The 26,191-nt window shown below is 42.3% G+C and overlaps 1 protein-coding gene across 1 annotated transcript in view; it reads left to right on the plus strand.

Annotated features, from left to right (window-relative positions):
- The window catches only part of ncam1b (neural cell adhesion molecule 1b), a 70,162-nt gene extending 47,272 nt beyond the window's left edge, over positions 1 to 22,890 (plus strand). The window contains 13 exon segments of the mRNA XM_069712912.1: positions 4,039 to 4,189; positions 4,345 to 4,532; positions 4,859 to 4,955; positions 6,310 to 6,480; positions 7,479 to 7,607; positions 8,795 to 8,827; positions 11,915 to 12,039; positions 12,488 to 12,668; positions 15,103 to 15,301; positions 16,925 to 17,041; positions 17,835 to 18,813; positions 18,815 to 18,885; positions 20,699 to 22,890. Coding sequence (XP_069569013.1) covers positions 4,039 to 4,189; positions 4,345 to 4,532; positions 4,859 to 4,955; positions 6,310 to 6,480; positions 7,479 to 7,607; positions 8,795 to 8,827; positions 11,915 to 12,039; positions 12,488 to 12,668; positions 15,103 to 15,301; positions 16,925 to 17,041; positions 17,835 to 18,813; positions 18,815 to 18,885; positions 20,699 to 20,813 — 2,556 coding nt within the window. The 3' untranslated portion in view covers positions 20,814 to 22,890.
- Positions 22,891 to 26,191: the final 3,301 nt, after the last annotated feature.

The following is a 26,191-nucleotide window of genomic DNA, read 5'->3' on the forward strand; positions in this document are numbered from 1 at the left end:
CCATTTTTGTGTCTTTTAGCCTTCACACTAAAAGGTGCTGGGTTATTTCTTTCTACCTGAGCGCTGGGTTTGGGCCTGTTGGCCCAAACACTTTTAACACTTTAAACACTTTATTGCTTATTAGGAAACACAACAAGTGTTGTTCAAAGACCTGATTGATGAACTGTTGATTTATTTAATGTACCCAAGTCTTTTCAAAATAAACGTACAAAGACAACAGTTGGAGAGTAAATTCTGTTTAATCGGCTTTTCCAACCTCATCATCGCTTCAAGCCTCACAAACTGATCGCGAGTCGATAATTGCTGCATTTCTTTTTGCCGAAGGAGGCCGGCATATCTCTGTTGTTGCAGTGTAATGGAGTCACCCCTTCCTGATAAACCAATAACCTTCTTATCGGCAAGCGTTTACGCTATCGTGATGCCGACAGACTCTATTGTTCCGCTGTGCGGTACAGAAAATAACGCACCATAAAAACAATCCCCCCCCAAAATGTACCTTTTTAAAGAAAAAACAAACACCTGCTGTCACGTAATAGACTTCGCCTCACAAGAAAAACCAAAGCAGACTCCTCATTGTAGCCGCAGACATTTAGATCAGGTACTGTGGAAATAAACTGGAGAGTTAATACTTGCATGCGATGTGCAGCAGCCCAGCTCTGCCCTGGATAAAGATTGCCTTGTAAGAATTGCTGTGCCCTTTGTTTGTTGTCTCTCTGTCTTCTGCAGGCATCGTGGACTCGGCCTGAGCAGCACAAGGTATTCTAAATGCATGACATTTTCCTACACCCATCCATCTTTCATGTCAGGGGAGTCTGGTTCAATTCTGGACAGACGCGGATCAAAATTCTTGATCAAACACGGGTCAGGCAGAGTAGCAGCGACGCAGTAGCACAACAGGCCGGTGCGAGTCTGCCTGCCTGTGTCTGTCTGTCTGCTTTACTTTTTCCAGAACATGATGGAGACTTCTTTAGCCTGTGTGGTTTATTTTTCAGTCCCGTTAGAATTTGAACGTGTGATTTTGCATGATTCTGTAGTTATATGCAATTTTCTTTCACCCGTCTTCTCCAAGCATTGATTTAGTTGAAGTAAAACACTTCTCGCATCCTTCTGTCCTCCCACCTGCATCTCCACACATCCCTTGGCAGATCTTGATGATAACTTCAAAGTCTATTTTTGACAGCCATATAGTTTGTGTTGGACTGAAGATGGCTGAACATGTAGGTATGCAAGAGGAAATAAAAGCTGCCTTTGTGCCGTATGGAGGCGCCACTCATGAAAGAAGGTGAAAATTGGCAAAAGAAAGCTGCCTACGTCATCTTTTTCTCTTCATCACAAATGTGTTTTACATATGTGAGAAAATTGGTGAGAAATACTTTAGATTTATTTTAGATTCAGATTCAGGTTTTCTCCCATTGACAACCAGTCATTCTTTGTTCTAAGTGCAGGATCAACATGAGTGTTGCCATTTCTATTTTTGCTTTTGCACCATTTACCAACAAAAAAAAATATTTTTAGTCCTTTTGTTTCCTCAAAAAGCCTTTTCTGTTTTTTAACTGCAGGGAGCACTGCACAACCAGAGTCGGCCTTTTCCTTTTTATTCCTTTTTTTTATTATTTTTTTATTCACTGTTTTCAACAATCGATGTGTAATCGTGTCAGCTGTCAATATTTAATTATCATTCGTGAACCGATATGCGTTCATTATAGTCACACCTGCAAAAAGTTCTGAATAAATGTATCTCATCACGCACTCATCACTACGGAGGTGAGGAAGAGCCTTTCTCATCAGGCACACGCTGACAGTAATTACCAGGATTGTGTAAAAGTGATTCACACATGGTTGCACCGGTTTCTTCGTTTGTCAAGAAGTCGTCGTCAAAGTGGTAAATTGGAGATTTTCTGTCTCTGCTGTCTGTACGTGCTTATATTAAAAGTACGGCTGAAATATTACGCAATGAACATGTAGATTAGCGATGAGCTGATTGTACTTTAATATATGGTTTTAAGGCTCACCTGCGCTCTGAATTAATCAGTGTACGTCTCTCTGCGAGATGTCTAACTATGAATCGCGTATCGGAGGAGCGTGAGCACGGAGCTGCGTGAGCATGCTGAGCATGTTTGCTGCAAATGTGCGTGTTCATGTGACAAGTCACGGAGGGGACGATGCATTTGTATGCCGGCCCAGTTTGAATTTGGTGAGACATGAGTTGAACATGTCGTCGGTTTTAAGCTCCGATGTTCACTCAGTGTCTTTTCTGCAGCAGAATAACGTGTTAAAGAGCTCCGCTGTCAGTCTACGGCCGACATCGGAAAGTCCTTGTTATTTTCCGTTTTCTTTTTTTTTTTACTTCACACAGACACGCTAAGTAGTTTTATATCTTTTTGCCAGATGAGGGGACGTGAGCTAAGAATGATCAAGGATATTTCCAATAAACAACCACCCTGGTGCATTGTGTATTCTTTCTGAAAAGCTATTGTTATAAAACATGCATGAGGCACAATATTGTATTACAGTGAACACATAAATTTCCTCTGGTTGATGATGTGATTCTTTATAGACTTCATATAAAACATGAGCGGCTACAGCCCCTCAGAAACGTCATATGTTCTTCTGGCTCTGGAGACATTTTGATGCTACCTTCCAAAAAAGCAAAATCACAAAATAGCTCTCTTCAACGGACTTCCTGCTCATACGTAGTGTGGCATGGTGCACAGATGCAGGACTCGGAAACAGTAGCACAGTAGCACAAGGGTTGAGAGAGGCTGCTTTCTGGGCAGGGGTCAGAATAAAAGGGTAGTGTGTTATGTAAGTGCCTCCCTGGTCCTGCTACCCGCCATGCATAATGAATGCCCCAGACATGCTTTGTCTATTGAATTTGAATACAGACTAACAGGGGTTTTTTCTTACATGGCTTCCCAGACTGGGCCCTAATTCAATATGTGTAAAAGCATTCAGCCATTGTTTCGCCTGCAGCTTGGATCAAAGCCATAAAAGCAACTCAGAATTAGCTGCTCAGCTCTGCAGCACCTTGTCAGAGAAACAATTCACACAAAACTCCAAAGCCCACTATAGAAACATTTGCATGTCCCACATCCATAAATTAAATTAGTCTGAGATATAGTGAGTGTGAGTTTGTGTTCCTCCAGATGATATTTGCTGCGTCATTAGCAGTCTCACTAAAATGTTAATTTGAGGTTCAGCCCAGTCATTTGTGGTAAGAAAATAATGTATGAAATGATTTAATTAGTAATATCCTGTCGTGGAAAAATTGTTCTTTGAAGAGAGTTTTTCCTTTCAGAAACTTTACACTCTCACAGTTTAGTGTCGCATGACAACAACAACCACAACAACACAGAGTTGTTGACCCTGAAGGTCGGGAAGCTGCAAATGCTGGCATGTTGTAGCTCTGCATATCAAGTGAATGAAACCAGGTGTGTCCTGAGGAGGAAGGTGGTTTCATCATCTCATTAGCCGGCTGGCTGTTGGTTTTACACACTGCTGTGACTCTGCATGTGCCCGTCATCGTTGCTAAAACTGGGGCATGTGCAGAATATAGGTCCAGAGAGCAGTGCGATGGCATCGAAAGCCAAGTTAACCACAAGTAATTAAATACAAATTGTATTCCGCTTAGATGTGCTTGTGTGCGGTGACACCAAGTCAAGTGTCTTCAGTGGAGAAGTGCAGGCTACTGTCATGCATCAGCATATTTCACAAGTTGGTAAACCCTTCCTGTGAAAAGCTCTGGATGCTTTCTGGTGCCTTCGGATATCAATTATTGATAAGCTCCCCTGCACTGTCGACTGTGTCCTTATGTTTCCACATCTTCACCGAGCACAGTGTTCCCGTTTCATCATGTACGGTTCTGTTGATTAAATGCAGGCGCTCTCGAGTTTATTTTCCATCTTTCTGCTGAATTCATCTCTCTCTCTCTCTCTCTATATATATATATATATATATATATATATATATATACATGTGATATAACGATTAAAAATAACCGACCTGACCTAAACCGAGCTATTTTCTGCTGCCGTTTAGAGCCTGGATGGAAATGTCGTAGTGAGGAGCGACGCTCGCGTGTCTTCCCTCACTCTGAAGGATGTCAAGTACACGGACGGCGGTCAGTACCTCTGCACGGCACGCAGCGCCATCGGGGAGGACGCTCAGATGGTGTATCTGGAGGTCCGCTGTGAGTAGATCTCCTTCTCTCTCTAGGAGTGTTTAGGCCCGCTAAACAAGCACAGCATCGCCCGTCAGCCAACCATTCTCACTGACGTGCTAAACACAGTCCGGGATGGTTTTTGGCAGGACGTTTGTGTCAAATGGCGTTTTTAATTTTCCTAGATCCCCCAAAGATCCACGGCACGGTGGCGGTGTACACCTGGGAGGGCAACCCCGTGAACATCAGCTGCGACGTCAAGGCTCATCCCAGCGACGTGTCCATCGTGTGGCTGAGAGACGGACTGCAGCTCCCCAACTCAAACACCAGCAACGTGAAGGTCTTCAGGACTCCCTCCGCCAGCTACCTGCAGGTACACAAACCCTGGTGTCAAGCCGCCATTTACACCGTGAAACACGGTCCACACAAACACACACATATGCACATCAAGATTTCATGAGCATGGACTTGAACTGAAGGGTTTTCTTTAAGCTACATTGTAGGAAAAAAAAAAAATCAGATGAATAATTGAGCAGAAGGAAAGCTCACGGCAACAAAATAAAAATAGGCTACTCTAATGGACCCGCTGGAAGGTCACCTTCCTCCTGTTTGACACACAAGTTTGCTCATCTGCTTTGTTACACTGCCCTTCATATATTTACTGCTTTGTTTTTGTTTTTTGTTTTTTCACCCCTCCAGATAAACCCGGAGTCTGAAAATGACTTTGGAAGCTACAACTGCACCGCCTCAAACGAGATGGGCACGGAGTCCAAGGAGTTCCTGCTCATTCAGGCCGGTGAGGGATGAAGCTGCGATCCATAATCCCCTTTTTACTTTGCAGTGTGTGCGCCTGTTTCTTTTTTTTTTTTTTCAATATAATCAAACTTTAAAGGACTATCGATAATATGAAAAGTCATGCATGTTATTCGTGTTGAACAGGATTCAATAAGTGCTTAAAACGCTGCACATTAAAAATAAATAATCAGTGGTACATGCTAAATTTCATTCCAGCACACAAACTGGGAGCAATGAAAAAAAAATATGTTTTTACTTCAGGACCTGTATTTTCAACCATATTCAAAACACATTAGAGCAAAACATCTGAAACAATGTGAGATTACTCAGAGCACTGTTTGTTTAGAGGGATGATAGATTTAGATGCAATAGCAGTGCAACCAACACAAGATCATTTAAGGCTCCTTCCCCTCCGGCTGTTCTGCATCTAAGCTTTACACTTGGTAGAAATATAAACCATTTGACAGTGTGTAGTGCAAGATAAAAGACAATTTATCAAAGTTCCAGCTTCCTTTTGTGACTTCAGATTAATACCAGCCTGTATAACAGGACGTACACTCAGCCGTTAGACAAACGGATCAGAGAGCTGGGAGACAATGCCGCTCTTCAGCCACAGTCAGACCTAAATGAATTGAGAACACCACATTCTTCACTCAGATCACAACATGGACAACCAGAGTAATTGCAGCCAGACTTTTTCATTTCCAAGATCAAAGTGATATGATACAGAAGTGCGCTCACACCAGAGTGTGTGAATTCAGAGCAGCAGCCAGCACACGGACACACAGAACCTCAGCAGGTCAAATAGTTTAAGTCGTGTCATTGTATTTAAATTGTGAGATTATTCATAGGTGAACCCCAATAATTAAATGAGAAGTGAGGGAATGTAAATGAAAAGCTAATTCTCCATTCAGTTTCTAATTTAACCAAAAGTCGTTCAACTAGTTTCCACATATTCTTTTATCGCTGCTGTTCACAGTTGTAACATATTTACATCATAGTGAAATAAGAGGTCGGCTGGCTGCAGCCTGTTTGAATGCATCTGAAGTCTTTGGTCCAATCGAGCCGTTTTCACTGCTCGTCTTTGTACACTTATCATCGAGGTTGTCTTGGGAACAGCTTGTGCTTGAATCAAGTGGTTTTAGAAGCTTAAATATTGTTGTTTTTCTAGCCGCTCGCAGCATCGACGGCTTTACTGTGGTGAGTCAGAGATTTCTTGCGAAGATGAAGCAGTTTCTTTAGATGCATTTCACAGCTGTTAGGAGCTGTGAGCTCGGCCTGTTGCTGTAGGGAGCAGCGGAGTATCACAGGGCTGGCGTCTCACAGCTTGTGTGGTAATGATACTCCCTTCACAGAGGTGCCCTCGGCTCCGTCCATGGGTGCGGTGAAGCCCTTCTCCACCACGGCGCAGATCCAGTTCGAGGAGCCCGAGTCCACCGGAGGAGTTCCTGTCCTGAGGTACAGAGCTGAGTGGAGGATGCAGGGCCGCGGCGGCTGGGTGGACAGAGTCTTCGAGGTCCAAGATGGTAAATACGCACGACAAAACAGAAATTATGTCACGGTTTTTTGTTGTTGTTGTTTTGTAAAGAAGAAAGATTTCAAACATTTTCTAAGTCAAAGCTAAAAGAAATAGTTATGTTGGGTAGTGATGTGGAACTGAATATCTTTATTATATTTTGATATAATTTGGGCGGCCGTCGCTCAGCTGGTAGCGCGTGTTGCTCACGAATCGAGAGGTTGGCGGTTCGATCCCCGGCTCCTCCTGTCCACATGCCGAAGTGTCCTTGGGCAAGACACTGAACCACCACTTGCTCCCGATGGCGAGCACCTCGCACGGCAGCTCGGCTCCATTAGTGAGGGAATGGGAAATGGTGTAAAGCGCTTTGAGACCGCTATGGTGACGGAGCGAGATACAAGTGGAGACCATTTAACATTTTTCATTTTGTGTGTGACTTCAGATATTTAGATAAACAAATACCGGGGAGGTATCCATTTCAATAATGTGATATTTCCACATTAAATGGTCCCTTTTAACTTAAGAAAATGTTCATGCAGAAGTTTTTTAAATTCATGCCCAAGAAATTGAAAAACTGAACGAAATACTTTCTTTGAAAAAAGAATAACAAGAAACAAGCTGTTTAGAAAAAAAAAAAAAAAATTGGAAATAAATAAATGAATATTTGAACATAATAGCAACAATAGTATAAATATTTAGGGATGAAATGACCAGCAGTAATGATATGTAGAACGTCTTCCTCTTCTCTAAAGTGATCTGTACATTGAAGTTGACACTTGGAGATAATTCAACTCAGCTGCTATTTTTATTTCTGTGTTTGTCCAGTTTTAGATCATCTCTAAACAGATGCCTCAGTTGATCAAACATCGTTGATCTAATCAGTGTTTGCTTGCGATTGAATTAATTATGCCTGTATTGTTGAAACAGAGGATTTTGTTTGCGTTAGCGCTCATCAAAGTTATCGAGGTGTTCTCAACGGGGATCGCGCTGCCTCTGATATTGTAACAGGCTCCGTCGGTGAGGTGACGATAACGACTCTGAAGCCGGAGACGGGCTACGAAGTGAAGATGTCGGCCATCAACGGAAAGGGCGAAGGAGAAAGCAGCCCCGCCGAGTTCTTTAAGACCGAGCCTGTCCGTAAGTGGCCCATGTTGCACTGTTTGCAGAACACTGTACAGCTTTTATCCGACCTGTCTGACCTCTGTCCTCACAGCACTATTATCTGTGAACACTCGGGGGAGAGTGGAGTGTTTGAAGCCCTCAGAGTGTTTGGACAATGTTACAAAAGCTTCCCACTGAGTCGTTTCACTCAGTCCGTCGTCCTTGTGTCTGCAGGAACTAACTGTTGGTTGTTGTTTTTTTATGGAGGGAAATCTTGAAATCTAACAATTCATGAAACATTTTTGTCTTTTGGAATAACTGTTTTAAAAAGCAGCTAGCTATTTTAAACATGGAGTTACACACTGATTTCATCACTGACATTCACCTACACGGCTGCTTAAAATTTCATTTTACAGCATTGTTTCAGGCTCCTTATGTCATATTGCACTTGACCATGCAGTGTGATTTCTTGCCTCTGAAAACATCAGTCCTGCAGACCACCTTAAACCCATTATTTAGTTTGTAGCGCCCTCTGTTGGTTGGTGTGTGTGTGTGTGTGTGTGTGTGTGTGTGTGTGTGTGTGTGTGTGTGTGTGTGTGTGTGTGTGTGTGTGTGTGTGTGTGTGTGTGTGTGTGTGTGTGTGTGTGTGTGTGTGTGTGTGTGCGCTTTTTGGAGAATCACTACTCTTGTTTATGGTTTCATGATTTTTAATTTTTTTTTAATTTTAGAGTTTTAATCACACATTTCTTTCATCCATTTGCTCATCTGTGTGTTGTATCCATCAGGCCACACTCACAAAAGTAAGTGATTCATCTCTTCTGCCGCTAATGAGTTGTATGTTTTAATATGCTTATAGATCTTTATCATGACACCACAAAGGTATAAAGAAATCCCGATATAAGAAAGCAAACCAAAGGTGGATTCATTTATTAATTATAGACTAATCAGAATATCTAGAAGGACTTTGCTCCAAAACCATATTTCCCCTCCTGCCGTCCTTGTAAACTGTGTATTTAAAAAGCCTTTCGGTTGAATGTTTTCTGTCTCTGTCTCTTTTGTCAATCGTTTAGTAAAATGCTTTGTTTTTCCCTCCTTTCTCTGGAGCAGTCGGCCAGAAACGACTCCTCCATAATTTCTCCAGCGACGCGTTATTACACAGATTCAGGTGGTCATTTGTGCGGACAGACGATTCTGATTGCCTTTCTTCTCTTTCGTGTCCCTAGACGGCATTTTTCATTTTTTCCCCGAAGACACAGGTTTGTTGTGTAGTGGGGACGATAGAAAATTTGCATTAGATTAGATCAGCGTTTGTAGAAACTTTAAAGCAACGAGTGTGTAGTTCTTGTAGAAGCTGTGACCTTGTATGTCCTGATCATCTGCTCCATAGATTAGATTCTATTTCGCTTACATCCCACGAGTTTCCATCTAATTTATCCCAAATATTAATATCATTTTGATTTGCAGCTTATACATTAATTGACTTAGTGACAGAGAGATGAATCGAAGTCCAAAAAAAATCTCTGCTTTTGAAAAGCTGCACGTTTCCCTTCTGGCTTTATCTCCTTTGCTTGGCGTTTGGGAATGTTTACATTTGGATTACAGCAGTCGCCATTGATTATTCAGCTGCTTTGCAAATTGTAAAGTCCCTAATGTGGAGAGGATGGAGCTGTTAGACGTCTGCTGCACTTTTCACTTTGACAAACCAAGCTGAAGGATTCCTCAGCGGTTTATCAGTGAGTGTTTGTGTAGCTTTGTCGGGATTCATTGTATGTTTTAGTCTCCAGTCTACCTGTGTTCTGTTGTCTGTTATGTCGTTTCTGTTCTTCTTCCTCTCCCAACCACTCACACGTGTCCTTTCATGTGTCTGTGCCTGGTATTTGGCTTGCATGGTGCCCGATGGTTCCCTCCACTCCGAAGAAGGTAACTTCCTGCTTCAGACGCCTGGGAGCAGATTCCTTCTTTAACCAAAGAAGCCCACAATTAAACGGCACTTTATTTGCTTCGACGCAGTCACGTAACACATTAATCAGTCATGTAGACGTTTGCCCTCACCAGGATAAATGAGCGAGAGCCAGAGCTGTCTTCGTGGTATTATGTACCAGTCAGGAGTGTTTAATATCAGCATCACTGGTATTGATAGCCTGTCACCTGGGGGATGTCATCTCTTTACTTATAGGATGTGTGACTATCAATCAAGTGTGTAATAAACATACTTTCCTCTAATCACAGGGGGAATTATGGTCAGTATCCTCCCGCCGATCCACCCAAACACTCCTTCTTCCAGCTTCTCGCTCTGGTTTTCAATCAGAAACTTTTACTATTCATGCTGAGATCTGCTGCTAATATAGACATGAAATTCCCCATCCTGTTTTTCATGGTTAACCTCAGCTTGGATTCAATGCACTACTGCTTAAATCAACTAACATGGAGTGAGTTTTAAAAGCCTTAAGATGAACACTAACCACTGTACACGTCACCTGTCAGTAAGTTCCTGCAACTTTTAGAGCTGCAATGGTGATCCGACGGAGAGAAAACTCATCAGCATCCGTTCTGGTATTGTTCCATCTCCGGAAACATAAATGTTTTCTTCGTTATCTATGAAAGTTAAGATTCTGGACAAAACAAGATGTACGAAGACGAGCCTCCGACAGACATTTCTACAGTTGTCAAACATTTCTTCGACATTATGATCATTTATCCATTTACATAATCGTTAGTTCAGGGTTCCCACGGGTCAGTGAATGTCATGGAATATCAGGGAATTTTAAAACTCTTTTCCAGATGGAATTGATTGTTTTTTGAGCCAACTCCTGAAATATCAGGGAATTTCGTTTCCATGTTTTACATTTTAGTTTCCAGTTATCATAATATTGCATTATTTCCCGTGTTTCATGTACTGCCTGATTAGTTATTATTATTCAGTTCATCAACAAGTTGCAACACTTCAGTAAATATGTGTTTTCTCGTAGCTGCTTAGGAAGGCAAACATGCAGGAAAATGTCAATTTTTAAGAACTTTGGCTACGAAATGATGACTTCAAAGACCGAGTGATAAAAATAAACGTTGAAATGTTTTTTTTTGCACAAGGCTCAGTGTATTTATGAGGCTGCACATAATGTGTCTGTTTCTCGTCTGCTCAGCACAACAACAGCTTGTTTTTCTGTTCATTATAGGTCACCGAGTTTCAGCTTTTTAGTCGGTGAAAGTCAGCAAGTTTGATTTGGAGTGGGAACCCTGTTAGTTTCAGTTTTAAACCAGAGACACCAAATGTTTCACATGTACAAAAAATATCCGTAAAAGAATTTTGTTGCCAGCATTCATGCAGCAGAATTATAAATGATTTGTATGTTAATTGTAGGTTAAAGCTTCTTAAAGAAGACTATAGTGAGTTTCAATAGTTAAAATGTAAGGCCACACAACAATGGAGGACTTTGTTTGATCTGTTGGAAAGTTGACAAGCTGCGTACTTTAAGAAATATCTTAAGTCAGTTATTCGGACTTGTTGGTTTTTAGGGAGGAAAATGGCGCCTGAGTTTAAGCTCGAAAGACACCAAGCAAACTTGCGTTCGGCTCTGACGTGAAATATAACTGCATAAATCTCTGAGGCATTCAGGCACTGACCTCCCAAACACAAAGATAGAAAAATTAAGTTTATAAAGTTGGACATCCACGTAGCAACGACACCAGACAGCTGAACTGACAGATATGTACCCTGAAATAAAACCAGGAAATCCACCTGTCAGAAACTGACAGGTATAAAAAAATAATAATAATAATTATTAAAATATATATATATATGTATATATATATGTATATGTATATATGTATGTGTATATATAATATAACGTTGTGAGTTTAAGGACAAAACATCGCTCAGTGTATCATAAGTGATCTGCTAGAACTTCACCTCGTGGTTATCTGCACAGACGAAACCCTTCATGATCCTGTGAAACACAAATCTACATAAACATGTACGTCGGTGAGAAATAGGCCTTTACCCAGAGGGCTCTTGACACTGCGAGGATGTCAGTCAGCATCGTTTACGCCAACTGAACGTCACTCGGATGAAGCAGATCAGCGGGCGGCTGTGTCATTTTCTAATTAGTCAGACTTTACCGTCTGGCGGCGAGCGGATGAGGAAGGTCACAGGACCTGAAAACACAACGAGGAGGAGAGTTTCAAACTTTTTTAAACGTCTGATGAAGGTTCACTTTTTAATTTTCTCCACACGTTTAAAGATCCACTGACAGAACGGACTCCTCCAACAAAATAACCTTCTAGCTCTCCGAATCTTCGAAATGAGCCTTTGAATAACTTCTCGTCTTGCTCTCTTGTGTCTGCAGGGAATCCCAATCCTCCCAAACTCGAAGGGGCGGTTCAACCTAAAGGCAACTCGCTCAAAGTGAGCTGGATGAAGCAGGATGACGGCGGCTCCCCCATCTTACATTATCTCATCCGTTATAAACCAGTGAGTATGAAACTCTTACTCCGTATCAACCGAGCGATGATCATCAGTCGATCATTGAATATGAGAATTTAAAAAAAAAAAAAATTATTATTTTTTTTATAGTTGTTTCATAGGCTGAACACTGAATTCCTGATTCCCTCAACCCTTTACGTTAACTGTGTCAGGATTTACAGGACTTTAAGGAATTGTGTTTACTGTGTGCGAAGTTATTTTGCAGCACTTTTTGAATTTTTCCGTCATTGGTACTTTTTTTTTTTTTATATTCATCGATTTATTTATTGATGGGTTAGTTTTAGTTATCCTTCTGTTGTTAACCCACTATTACCCCCGACCTTTGAACTTTGACATTGTACTTTCTTTTAAACCTCAGTTGTATGTGTGAGCTCCTGGACGCATGAATGATGAATTAAAGTATGCATGTACTGTACATCCGTGCGTGTGTCCGTAGATTCAGGCGTCGCTGTGGAAACCAGAGATCCGGATGCCCAGCGGCAGCGACTACCTGGTCCTCAGCGGGCTGGACTGGGACACTGAGTACAACGTCTATGTGGTGGCAGAGAATCAGAAGGGCAAGTCCCAGCCGGCCACCATGTCCTTCAGGACGACCTCGGAGCCAGAGGCCATCCCAGGTACCCCCCCCAAAAAAAAAAAAAATTAAAAAAAATCCCTCCTTAACTGGAACTAATCAGCCAGAAAGCTGAGGAGCCAAACTCAAAGCTGAAACACCAGAGAGTCACATTCTATTTTTAAACCTCTGCAGCTCTGAAAGGTGAATGACAACTAAATAAATCTAGTGGAGAAAAAAAAAAAAAAAGATTTCCTGGTCGGCGGCGAGCCAGAAATGATTTTCCAGCTGAATTTTCTGACTTAAAAGTTTTGACAGCGCTAAATGAGTTTGAGTTTGTGCTCGCAGAACTGAGACACTTTCCACAGAGAGTGGAACGACTTCCTCCCAACGACTGTAGTTTGATTGCTGTAAATAAATAGCAGTTTAGGAGGATAGTCTGATTCTTTAAAATGACCCTTAATAACCACTTTTCATTAACACCTACTGTACATGGAGGTCTTAACCGCAACTGAAGGCTTTTTCACTAACCAAACAGAAGCCACTCGGCCTGTCTGCTTCCCTTCAGGTGCTCGACGTCACGGCAGGTCATTACATCTTCCCGCTCACTTTTTTTTTTTTCTTCTTCTTCTTCTTCATTCTCCACTAATTCTCAACTGAAGCATCATCCACCCACCCACCACTGAATCAGCGAACATGGTGTAGCTCTCCCTCTCTGTGCCTCTGTGCTTTTTGCTTTGATGTGTTGCTGTATTTTTTTTTTCTTCCCTTTAATACGACAAATTAGTTTCTTCTTTTTTTTATTTTCACTTTTGGTTTTTCAGACCTGACACATTTTCACTTTCTCTCTTCCTCTGTTTTCCCCACCCTTCTCTTTGTTTTCCTCTTTGTTTCCCCTTCATCCCCCCCCCCTCCTCTCCCCACCCTCTATTGTCTCTCTCCCCCTTCCTCTCTCTCTCTTTGCTCCCCCCTCCTCCCCCCACTCTCGTCTCTCAATGTTCCTGCTCTCTTGCCTGGTCCCGGACATTGCTGTGGTGGACCACGTGAACATTTCCGTCCCGACCTGTGTGCATTTTGGTGTGGTCTGGGTTTGTGCTGTCCTCACCTCAACAGCCACTCAGGGCTGCTCATCTGTGACATGCACTTTGGTATCACTCATCCTGTCCCTCATCACTGTGCTCCTGCTGCTCTCGTAGTTTTTCGTTGGGGGAAATTCACACCAGAACTGTAGAGGAGAGCTCTCGCCTCCCCCCCCCCCCCCTCTGGCCTGGCTGTCTCTCTCTGGACGCGTTCACTCCTTAAAAAAAAAAAAAAAAAAAAAAAACGGACTCGGCCCGCGACAGACACGTCTTCTGTTGCGGCTGAGAAAAAGGGTGCCATGTTGCTTCAGAACAGCCCAGACAGAGCTGTTGAACCAAAGGCAGTGGAAACCCTCCGCCTCTTACAGATTCACTCCGCTCAGCGTTGGCACAGCTAGTCATCAGACAACAGATTTACAGTGATGAAAAATAGAAATATGGAGAAAAAAAAAATTAAAAATAGCTCTTAGACTGGAGTGAAGGCTGAATACTGGACCTGTCCGTTTACATATAAACACTGTATCATATCCTTTAATGGCTCACAGAATTATGCATTTTTCCTGTAAAGGTTTGTAACATTAACGTTTACATCATTGAGAAAAAGAAACAGCTAACTGAGAAATAAATGTTTGTAATGTTTCTACTGCCACCGATTGACCAGCTGCGTACAGAATTATCATGAGGAGACTTATTTTTGTGCAGATTACTAAGACAGATGTCCAGATATTTCTTATGCATGTAATGTTTATCAAATGTCACTGAGAATTCTATAGTTGTTTTTATACATTTATAATTGGAGGGTGCTTCACTCAGCTGCATTTTAGCATCTAGTAGACCTTGATTACCTGTTAATTACCGAGTTAAATTCATGTAATATATGTAACAGAAAGAAATTGTAGAGTTGTGCAATCTTCTGCCAGAATTAAAATGGATTTTACAAAAAGAAAAAAGTGAAGATACGTCACAGCTTTTTGTGGAAAAAACCTGACATTCATTTTATGTTGTTTTTTTTGTCCACAAAATATCCTGCATGTGTGGGTAACTAGCAGCACACTGTACGCTTTGGTTTGCTCTTCTTTCTAATACCAAATAAAAGGGTTGAATATATATATGTATATATACAAACGTGTATATATCTATATATATATATATATATAGATATATATACGTTTGTTATGAATTCCACAACACGCCTTATTTAAAATGAAGTGATATGAATAATTGAACGCAGGGCTTCAACGTAAAATCATGCTGAAAACACCGAGAAGGTGTCAGTGCTCACAGCAGGTGAGTTGTTTTCGTTCTATGGCAGTATTTGTGGTTGCGGTAGCGTAGCAGCACGTTCTGCAGCCGTTTCTTTCAAAGCGTTCCCCTGCACTCGTTCAGCGCTCTCCCTTTTCCTGTCTCTTTGTCCGGCAGACGTGGGTGACAACGCCCAGCTCCCCATGGGCGTCGTGTTCTGGTCCGGCATCCTCGTCGTCGGGTTTGTGGCGCTGCTGCTGGCCGTGGATGTCTCCTGCTACTTTGTCAACAAGTGTGGCCTCATCATGTGTCTCTGCGGAAAGTCGGGCACGGGGACCAAAGGGCACAACCTGGAGGAGGGCAAGGCGGCCTTCGTGTGAGTTTCGGAGGCTACATTTTGCATACGTGTTGCTTCAAACTGTCGGGTTGAAATTCAGATGCAGTTTTGAGGTTTATACCGTACACGCTGCATTTTAGGTTGAAGAGATGTTGCTGCGTTTGTTTTTAATCAATATTTCTGTTCAGATAATGGATCCGATGAAGGTTTGTGATGTGAAAGCTTTTGCCTCTTCTGACAAACCTAGAAAGGATTATCACAATTATTGGACGCTACAGTTATCCCTCAGCTTTAGTATGCGGTTGTTGTTGTTGTTGTTGTTGTTTTTTAGCATCCTTTAGCTCATTGTTTTCGTTTCGCAGCCCGCATCTTTGCTGCTCTGGTTCAGTGTCGCGTTTATCGCTGAAGACCAGGCGTCCGTGAAAGAGCTCAGAAACGCTGTTGCGGCGTTCAAATGGGCTCGTATTTACCGCGTACACAAGAAGAGTTTCCTTGGACCTTAAGCTAATGAGAAATAATGCGTCAGGAAAATGCTGGCGTTCCTACAGCCTGATCTTCTCCCTCCGTCGTCATGTCTTGCGTGCCCTGCATTACGCTACCCGCCTGCTAGCTTGCTAAAATTGGCCTGTGCAGCTTCTAGACGCCGTCGTTGCTCAACAGGCTGCCGTTGCTTTGCAGCGGTGTTCTCACGACTTAACCACTTCAACGACAATCATACGGTGAGCACGACTCCCCGTGCTGTAACCACGAGCTCACCCGTCCCATTTGATCGTATATAATAATAATAATATTAATAATAATAAACTTTATTTGTATATGATCTATAGCAACTAGCTGGTGTAAAAAAAAAAAAAAATGGAGCATTAATCAGCTAAAGAGTGAGATATTTACCTTAAAAAAAAAAAGGGTGTTAAAGATGTTATTTTTTTCCTTCAAATTAAGTTGTTCTAATCTGTTTTATTGTGGCTTACATTTTGCCTAAGTCTACCTCAACTTAAGTACTTTGGCTTTAATTAGCAACTGCCTACATTTCCCAGAAGGCCATTCAGGTCCTGGTATCTAAGATGATTAAGAGTTTTAGCTGAAGGTTTGATTTTCAAGGCTTATACACAAATAGATGTCAGCGGAATAATTTTTCATTGATAACAATAAATTGCCTTTTCAGTGAAATAAAAGTCTCTTACGCTGCAGTGCATTATGGTCCACTTAGTCTGTATCTAAGCATCGGGGAGAATACATGAATCAATAAAATGGGCCCATAAATGAGATGAAGTTTGTAAGAGTTGATGTTGTGTGTGTGTGTGTGTGTGTGTGTGTGTGTGTGTGTGTGTGTGTGTGTGTGTGTGTGTGTGTGTGTGTGTGTGTGTGTGTGTGTGTGTGTGTGTGTGTGTGAAGCATCAAATGAATAATCTAATGTGCACATAAAAGCATTTTGTATCGGTTGAAGTGAGATGTTGCATTGTGTATTGATTTGTGTTACTTTTAACGCTGCCAGTTTCACAAATACACAACCGCATGGATTTCTTCACTCCAATTTTCAGAGATTGAGTTGATCCATTCACAGTAGACATATTTTCTCCTTTTAACCGATCATCGGGTTACAAAGAAAAGCCGCTGCAAAGCTGCTGCCGTGTTACTGAGCTTGTTGTCTCCGTCCTCCAGCAAAGACGAGTCCAAAGAGCCCATCGTGGAAGTCAGAACAGAGGACGAGTGCACAGCCAATCACAACGCAGCGGGGCCGATGGAACCCAATGAAATGACACCTCTCACGGAGCCAGAGTGAGTAGAAGCTGACCAACAGCACACGGCCTTTTTTTTTTTTTTACGCCCAAGTCTTTTTTAGCTGTCGTACATTGCACTCCACTTTAAAGAATACCTGTTATTCGGCCAGAACGAAAATTGACCCTTGATATTTGGTAAAAGTTCCCGACCATTCTTGAGTGGAGTCCACTGGACCGTGTTGCTTTTCTGTTTTTTATTCCCTTCCAGGGGGATTACTGTACTTTGTGTTTCCTCTCCGACCTTTGGAGAATTTCTGTCTCGTTATATGAAGGTTGAAGCAATACCAGTCCAAGACACAGAAAGACTTTTGTCCTCTCGAGTGTGGTCAACTCATAAAGCCATTGGACGACCTCAGCGAGCCATCTCACATCAGGAACAATTAGCCCTATGAGATTGTCACTGGTACTGTTTAACCCTTGTGGGTGGTTCTGCGTGGTGCTGTAGTTTCCTGCAGGAAGGCTGGTGCCTCTTTTAGCACATTAGTTTTCCTCGTCGGTGTGCTCCATGTTGGTGTGTGTATGGGACGTATCCTTGAATGTCCAATCACAGCATGATGCCTTCTTTTTCTCCTTTCTTTTTTTCTTTCACTAGACTTTTAACAGTTGCTGGCGTTTTATTTTGAGTTGCTTTGTCGATGTTTGTGTGAATTTTTGTTTAAAGCCAACTAACCCTTCTGCATGCTGTCCATGACCGGACCACCCCCCACCCCCACACACACACACACCCTCCCTCTGTCACAGTCACCCTGGTGTCTAGTCTGTGTGTCTCTGTTCTCTCCCTGCTCTCTCAGGCTGGCGCGTTACACTGCTCCTCTGGCACTGGACACCCTCTCCTCCGTAGCCACCAACTCCGACACGGCCACCGCGACTATTGACCTCGCTCTGGACAGCCCCTCTAGCGAGACCACCACCCTCACTTGTAGCCTGTCCACTCCGGCCAACGAACCCTCACCCACCGCTCTCCCGGCTCCGGCCCCGACCCCGGAGTCCACCACGGCCCCGCCCGCTCCCCTCGTCTCCTCGTCCGCCGTCGAAGCTAAAATGGCCCCGTTAATAGAGCGCCGCGCGAGTAACCCGCCAGAAGAACCGGAGAAACCCACCGCTCCTCCTAGCACCCCCGAACCCGAATCTGAACCCAAGCCTCAAAAATCCGGGACGCCGATACCACCGAAGCGTCGACACTCCCCTAAACTTGCCGCTCTGAACGCTAAAGGAAGCCCCCCCGTCTCCCCCCTCGCGTCGTCTTCTCCATCGTCCTCTCCCAATCTAGCCACCAAGAAACCCGCTCCGCGCCCGCCGGTCGCCAAGCTTCCCCCACAGCCCAACACTGTAGCCTTAAACGCAGAGACACCGGTAACAAGTGCCCCTCCGAAACCAGAGCCCGACTCCAAACCTACTGATTCCAGTGGATGCAGCCTTACTGCCTTCGGCACAGACAATAACATTCCCACTGCCAAAGCCGTTGCAACCAGTTCCCCCTTGGTGATGCACCGGGATGCTGGGAAACACGCTTCTCTAGTTGCAGGCGTTCCCTCTCCGTTACCCATCACTGCCGTCCCCGCAGGTCTCGAGGCGCCGGTTCTAAACGACCCCTTCGGTTCGGCGCCAGACACGTACGACTGCCGGACCCCCGACGTAGGACCCAGAAACCCCAATTTGGAGTTAGAGCTGACAAACGGGACAGAAACACACTCCCTGCCCGGCGAAGACCTCATTAGCTTAGACGGCCCGCCCGCCGCCCCCTCTCTGCCCAACGGAGACGGAGCAGACCGCCCCCCCCTCAGGCCCAGTTCTGGAGGCGTCAGAGACTCTGGCCGAGACCGCTCCTCCTGTCAACGATGAGTACGGCTCCCTCTAGAGGTTTATCTGTGTGTGTGTGTGTGTGTTTGTGTGTGAGTATGTAACTTGTACGCCCATTCATTCACCACCGCATCTTGCCATTGACCACACAATATATGACATATTGTAATGGATAGACTGTGGTAATGACACTGGGATAATTAGCAGCACAACCATGTGGTTAGAGGAGCGATATGACGGCTTTGCTTTTTGTACTTCCTGTGCGGAGAACTTTCTCCATTGTGGGGTCTTTACTTTTGCAACATTCACCGCAAACGTTTGTAGTTGAGCCCCTTTTCAGACATGCAGCTCGTTACATAATGGTAATTTTCCACGTCGATCTCGCGTCTAAATAAACGGCGGAGTCTTTAAAGAGATCACCGGTTCGAGCCTCGCACGAGTTCTGTAAAACTTCAAACTCTGGCTGTCACAATCAAGAATTTGTGTTGATAATTATCACACAAATACTTGCAGATAACTATTAAATTGTCTTTTTCTGTCCATTTTATGCCACAATTTTTAAAAAAAACAGGCGGAGCAATAGTTTAATACTACATCTTATCCCAACTTTTTTTTTAAGACGTGCTGGCATCAAATTCAAAATAGGCGTATATATTTTTTTTTAGAAAACAATTACATTTCTCAGTTTCAACAATTAATATGTTGTCTTTGGTCTACCTGCAATAAAATATTAGTTTACGTGATTTTAGTTTCATATTTGATGGTAAACTGAATATTTTTAGGTTTTTAAATGTTGTGGGAAAACAAGCAAATTAATGACATCACCTCGGGTGTTAGTAAACAGGTTTGACATTTTATAGACTAAACAATTAGTCAGGAAAATAATCGCTGATTAGTGGTTGAGTCATGGTTCAACGCACCCTCGAAATACTTAAAAAAGAAAAGCTCTTAAAACAACAACAATATTCAGACCTGCAGTCTCACTGTCAAATATCCAGAAAAAAAAAACACTTCTAAAAATGTGAACGTAGATCTGGAGGAGAGACTCAGTTTAATGTCATTTTATTTGTTTTCCTCGTCAGACATTTTATAACAGACAACAGAATTCTTCCCCAAAATTGAAATTAGTAGGAAAGTATATCATTGGATTGTCCCTTGTGCTCAAAATGGTCATTCATTTGAGGCTTCAGTGGCAAAATCTGTTGTAAAGACCGATTCCTTTTCTTTACTTTTGACCTCCACCGCTGCGCCACAAACCGAGCAGCAACAAGCAGCCGCGCAAACGCCGTCACTTTAACGGCAGCGTTTCATATCCCATGTCTGAGACGGGCCTTCCATCATCATCACAGCGTTTTCCGTCTCGGGGTGTAACTACGAGCCTCCGAGTGTCGCCGAAGTCCTCGCCAACTCTGCAGCTCCTCTAAAAAGAGACCATAGGTTGGACTGTGGTGCTGAAGAGAAGAGCTGACGGACCCACGTAGAAACTTAAGTGCTTTATGAGGAACTTGGGAGATCTCAAACTGAAAGCCCGGAGCTTATCTGCTGTCCTGTCACAGGCTCTCTGAAGGAGAACTAAAGTGATTCAGTGTTTTAGTGTAGGTATACCAGGATGAACTATGTATGTCATTATCTCTTTGTTTCTTTTATCTGACTGTTGTCAAGGTGGTGAAGACATATGTAAGATGACCTCTAAACACACAGCGTCTTCTTACATATTGGGTGAAGATGTTATTGAGAATAAATGGTTCAAACTGTTTGTTTGCTGACATTTGTTTTCACGAGTCGTCCGGATTTCTAACTTTCAACTTTCTTTTTTTTTTTTTCCTTCTTCTTTTTTTATTATTTTCCGTTGCAGGAAGATTTTTCCCGATGAGAAGGGCAAACTGGAGGAGGCGGCCTTACCAAACACCCTGATCGCTGCAGATCACAACAGCCTCACACAGACAAACACCACCGAGAGCAAAGCATGATGGGCCGGGGAGGAAAAAAAAACAACAACCTCAGCCCGTTCCCCCCCCTCTCCCCCAAAAAAAACATTTTTTGCAGCGTCAGCGAGCGAGAAACACTGCAGGAGTTTTCATTTCCAGTGCCCTTAACTACATATTCCAAACACCACCCGCGTGTCGATTGGTTAGAGCGCACTGCGCCTGTGCTTTAATTTCTGAAATGTTTACTACACCCACGGAATTTACCTTTAGGTCATAAGAGATTTATTTTATTTTTTTATTCTTATTTTATTTAACCAGTCAGGATGATTCAGAACAATCTCTCATTTTAATGATTGCTTGGTAAATATGTGAAATTAGACTTTCTATTGTGCTTATAGTTTGAACTGCAATTGTGCAAAAATATTGGATTATTGAGAAATGTAAAAAAAAAAAAAAAAAACGGACTATATATAGAAAATATTTTTATTATTTTAATGTTCTACTGTTCAAATGTAAAGCTGTTTGCATTTTTTTTTTTAAATCTGATTTCATTTGTGGGCTAGTCTCATTAAATAGCTTGTTCTGCATGTCTGACCTGCAAGTGGTTGTAAAAGTTCTGTTTACAAGGTTTTATTGTTTCACTTTTTGTCTGTTACAGGGATGTTTCATCTCTGATACGCTGGCAATGATTAAAGACAGGCCCGAGTTCAATGTTTGGATTATAACCGTATTGGTTACGGTTATAAAAAAAAAAAACAGGATTAACCCACAGCCAGCTGCAGGGGGAGAGAGACTGACACAGAAGGCCAAAAAAACACGCCGACAGTGTGTATGATGGGATCGGATTTGGAGCATTTTGGGATCACATTTATTCAGTCTGTCACTGCCTTACCACAGTGCTAGTTAAAAATACTCATTAATGAAATATATTTGATTAAAAAAAAAAAAAGGAAAAAAAGGCAACTCATTGAACACAAACATTCACAGAGACAAAATTTATGTATACATTTTTTTTTTTTTTTTAAAAAGAGTTAATGATTCTCAGCCAAAAGGTTGAAGAGCCGCGGATCAAACGAATGTCCTTCTGATCTCGAGCTAAATATACACCACGTACCTGTTTTGGGGGGGGGGGAGGCAACAACTACACTTCCCTTCCTCACGTGTACGCAGGTCAAAGGTCTGGCTTCATAGCTTGAGTTCTGCGTTTGAAGCAAAAAAAAAAAAAAAAACTCTTAAAAAGCATTTTTGTACTATTTAAATACTACAAAGATTTCTTTTCCATTCCTGCCTGCGAGCTTGTGCACCGTGCCTGTGTGTCAGTAGACTGTCTCGTCATCGGTTTCTATGATAATCTGCATAGCTTCGTCGTGAGAGGTTTAATCCTGTTCTCTTTTTATTTTATTTTTATTTGGTGTATTATTAGAAGAAAAGTACAATAAATGGACTACTGTGGTCATTATAACGCGTGTAGTGTATACAACTGTCCGTCTCGGGTCACCGCACTATATATCGCCAGCTATAGTGAAGGAAGGTGTGTTGAGCCTCGGCATGAACTCAGTCAGTACTTCATAATGTGTAACTACGGGGCCGAAACACGTGCCCGTGTTTGTATGGGACAAAAATAGTTCTTTTTTCCATGAGTGTTACCTTCGGGGGCTTGTTCTGTCATAATTACACATTGTTTTTATTTCAATCTCTCCGCCTCCCTCCACTTGTTACTCCAGTGTTCTGTACTGTGGAATTTTTTTTGTTTTTGTTTGTTTGTTTTTTTTTTGTCTTTTGTCTTTTTTTTTGTACAACAATCACTCAGCAACTGCTTGAGGATCCTGTTGGAAGGAAGCAGGGTGGTCCGCCTGAGACGAGAAGATCAAAACTTTCTTTTTAAAGCTTTAGATAACAGATGTAACGTCAAGAGAACTGAACACAAGGAAACAGAGGAGCTGTTTGCTGCTCCGCCTGCTACCAAGACCACCCTGCTCCCTCGGCTCTGGACGCTCCTTTTTTTTTTTTTTTTTTTTGGTTGTTTTGGTTTTATTGGGTCAAACTCAGAAAATATCTGTTGTGTACAGTCTGAGTGCTAACCCATTTACAAAATAAAAAAAATGGTTTCCGAATCTAATTTTGTCCTGGCCCATTTTGTCATTACTTTCATTTACTTTTTCTTCCTCTTCCTTTTTTTTTTTTTTTTTTTTTTAAAGACTCAGCGCATGCAATGACATACTTTGGACAGTAGATGGCAGTAAACTCCTGTTATTTGGAGTGCCTCATTGTTTTGCTATGTCATAGAAGCTCAGGACTTGTATGTACTGAAAGGTTACGGTGCAAACAGGTTGCGTAGGGGCTGGAGATGGCTTTGGGCCACTTGTCCAGACAGATGGAAACCAAAGTAAACACGTGGTTACACAAGGCGTGTTTGTGCAGGAGTAAAGTTGATACTTCCAGGCTCGGATGTCAAAGAACTATGTACCAATGAGGACTTGATATTTTGATCTGTGGCATTCCTGGTGTGACATGAACCTGCAGACCGGTGCTGTGTCAACAACCACACTGACCCGGCACGGCGTCCGGTTTCAGTCACCCCACCGGGCCGACCAGTCCTCTCTCGCCTCATTTTCATGTTTCTGTGGAGGAGCCCCGGTGCTCGCGGGGCTGCCGTGAATTAATCAGTGTCTGCTTCTTATTTCAGGACAACAAAGTGCTCCTCACCCCCGCAGCCCGTCACTAGTTCAGATGCCCTGTAGATGTCTCTGATTGCAGCCCTGATGAAGAGACGAGCAGCCGTGACGTCGCCCCGGTGATGCTTTGCAGCCGGTCAAGTCAGCAGCGGGCAGACGCGGTGACACAGGAAGTTAGGCGACGGGACCTTCAAAGTAAAATGGTAAACGAGAAGGGATGAGCGAAAGCGATAGTGCAGGAGTTGTTGCGTTTGTATTCACAATGTGGCAATTCTATAGAAATATCTACTGCTGTTTACCACACTGTGCAGCATCCCAATAATAGAGGTCAGCAGACTGGGTGTGTGAGCCAGCACCACACAAGACCATTTCCTGTGGATCTTTAGCTGTATTTACTCACGGTGGGAGTTCGGAAGGTTACTTTTATATAAAATCTATTTGTTTCGACCTTCACATGTAAAAAGGCCTAACCTGTAACCTGCATATCATTTTGGGTATGTATATTTTTCTAAGTTTAAAATGTTACACTACTTTTTAGCATCAGTAACTTGCCATGTTGCCGTCACCCTTGGAAACATTTGAATTAGTTGTCCGTCATTGTAGAAAAACAAACAAACATTTAAGCAGGTTGTTTAACATACCGTCAACAACTTCGAACTATATGAAGTGATCAATTTCATCTCCCATTTCATTTTTATTTCAGCACTCTGCACTTCCATCTTTGCAATCTACGGCATAAACATCCTTCCATCCACTAAAGATGAATTCAATTAAAACTACAAATTCTACATTCAAAATCGTCAACATGTGTTTAAAGTATGATGCAGGCAGAAGCAACAATTAATAATAGAATAACAGTTAAGGAGCATTTAAGTGATGCAGCTCATCCAGGTGGAGCTAATTTCCGGTATTGAATTCATTTAACAGTTTTATATAAGTAGATCTTATATTTTGTATGCAAAATATTATTCTGCAAGTTTTAAATAACTCTAGTAGAGTAAATAATGTAACATTTCCCTGTGATCTGTAGTTCAGTAGAAGTGTAAAGCTGCATGAAATGGAAACGTCAAGCTTGAGGAGATGCAGTTAGTTATACAAACCCATTTGCGACGCTGTGTAAAATGTAAATAAAACAATGTGATGATTTGCAAATCATATAACCGATATTGTTACACCCTCAACACTGATATTTAATTGAAAATAGACCAATTATAACATGCTGAAACTGAGAAATGTTATTGATTTGTGAAAAATATATGCTCATTTTGAATTTAATAGCAGTAACTCATTTCAAGAAAGTTGAGACGGGGTCAACAAAAGACTGGAAAAGTTGTATATTGTCTAAAAAAAAAAAAAAAACACCCAGTGGAACATCTCACAACTAATTATGTTAACTGGCAACAGATCAGATAATATTATTGGATATAAAAAGAGCATTTCAGAGAAGCAGAGTCTCTCAACAGTGAAAACGGAGAGAGGTTCACCACTCTGTGAAAGACTGTGTGGGAAAATAGTGCAAAAATGATAAATGATGTTCCTCAACATAACACAAAGAATGTGGGGATTTTATCATCTGCGGTTCATAAATTCATGAAAAGATTCAGAGAATCTGGAGAAGTCTCCGTACGCAAGGAACGAGGCTGAAAACCAATATTGGATGGTGGTGATCTTCGGGCCTTCGGGCAGCACTGCATTATATACAGACACTATTCTGGAGTGGAAATCACTGCACGGGCTCAGGAACACTTCTGAAAACCATCGTCGGTGAACACAGTTCATCGCTGCGTCCACAAATGCAGGTTAAAACTCTCCAAAGAAGAAACCAGATGGAAACATGATCAATGTGGGTTTACATTGTTTGCAAATCATCACCTTCTGTTTTTATTTACAGTTTACACAGCGTCCCGACAGGGTTGTGTATTTCACTGCTGCATGCGACAGAATAAAAGGTAACGCATGATTGTTTTACTTGCCAATTCCGGTATTTTTTTTTTTTGGACTTTCATGAATAAATAACCAAATGTTGAAGGGTTTTTAAGCTAATTATACGTTGTACCCTTTGAGGCTTTAGGTGGCCTTTGACCGCCGTATTTTAGTGGTATTTTTTCCCCCTTATGTAGCTCTCTGGAAACAAAGAGAGCAAAGGACGACATGCATCAAAAGACCTCGGTTGGATTCAAACAATGTGGCCGCATGGATCTTCGAGCTCTGAATCACCGGGTTGCCACGGTCTCGGTGTCTGTGGGCCTGTTTCTATCAAGCATTCATCTGTTGAGATGTCATGGATTGGATCAACTGCAGTTAAGGAATACAGGCTCTGTTGTAACATCTCATGTCCTCCAGTCAAACACAAGTTGTGAGTTATGTCACTCTTGCTCCCCTCCCCCCAGCTTTTGCACACAGAAGAGCCATTCCCACATTTTTTTACTGACTTCAAAGAGAGCTCTTTAAGTTTAACGTGCTCAACCTTTCTATTATCTGCAAGAAATAGAAGAAATCCAGAAATCGGACCATTGTCTTAAAACGAAGCTGCAGCAGATTTAGGATTCGAATTAAAGACTTGACAGGAAACTTTTTCCTGCAGCGGAGATTTTTGTACTCGGCTATAGGAAGCAGCTGTAATTACTTTAGACAGGATTCCCACTGGTCATGGAATTCCCGGGTTATTAAAAGGTCTTTTTCAGACATGGAAGGTCAAGAGATGTGATCACTTTTTTGTCCCAGTCATGGAATATCGGGGAAATG

The sequence above is a fragment of the Brachyistius frenatus genome, unplaced genomic scaffold, assembly GCF_029030835.1.
Source record: "Brachyistius frenatus isolate BFR_SWC_R1_liver_20210118 unplaced genomic scaffold, ASM2903083v1 Contig_114, whole genome shotgun sequence".
Lineage (NCBI taxonomy): Eukaryota > Metazoa > Chordata > Actinopteri > Embiotocidae > Brachyistius > Brachyistius frenatus.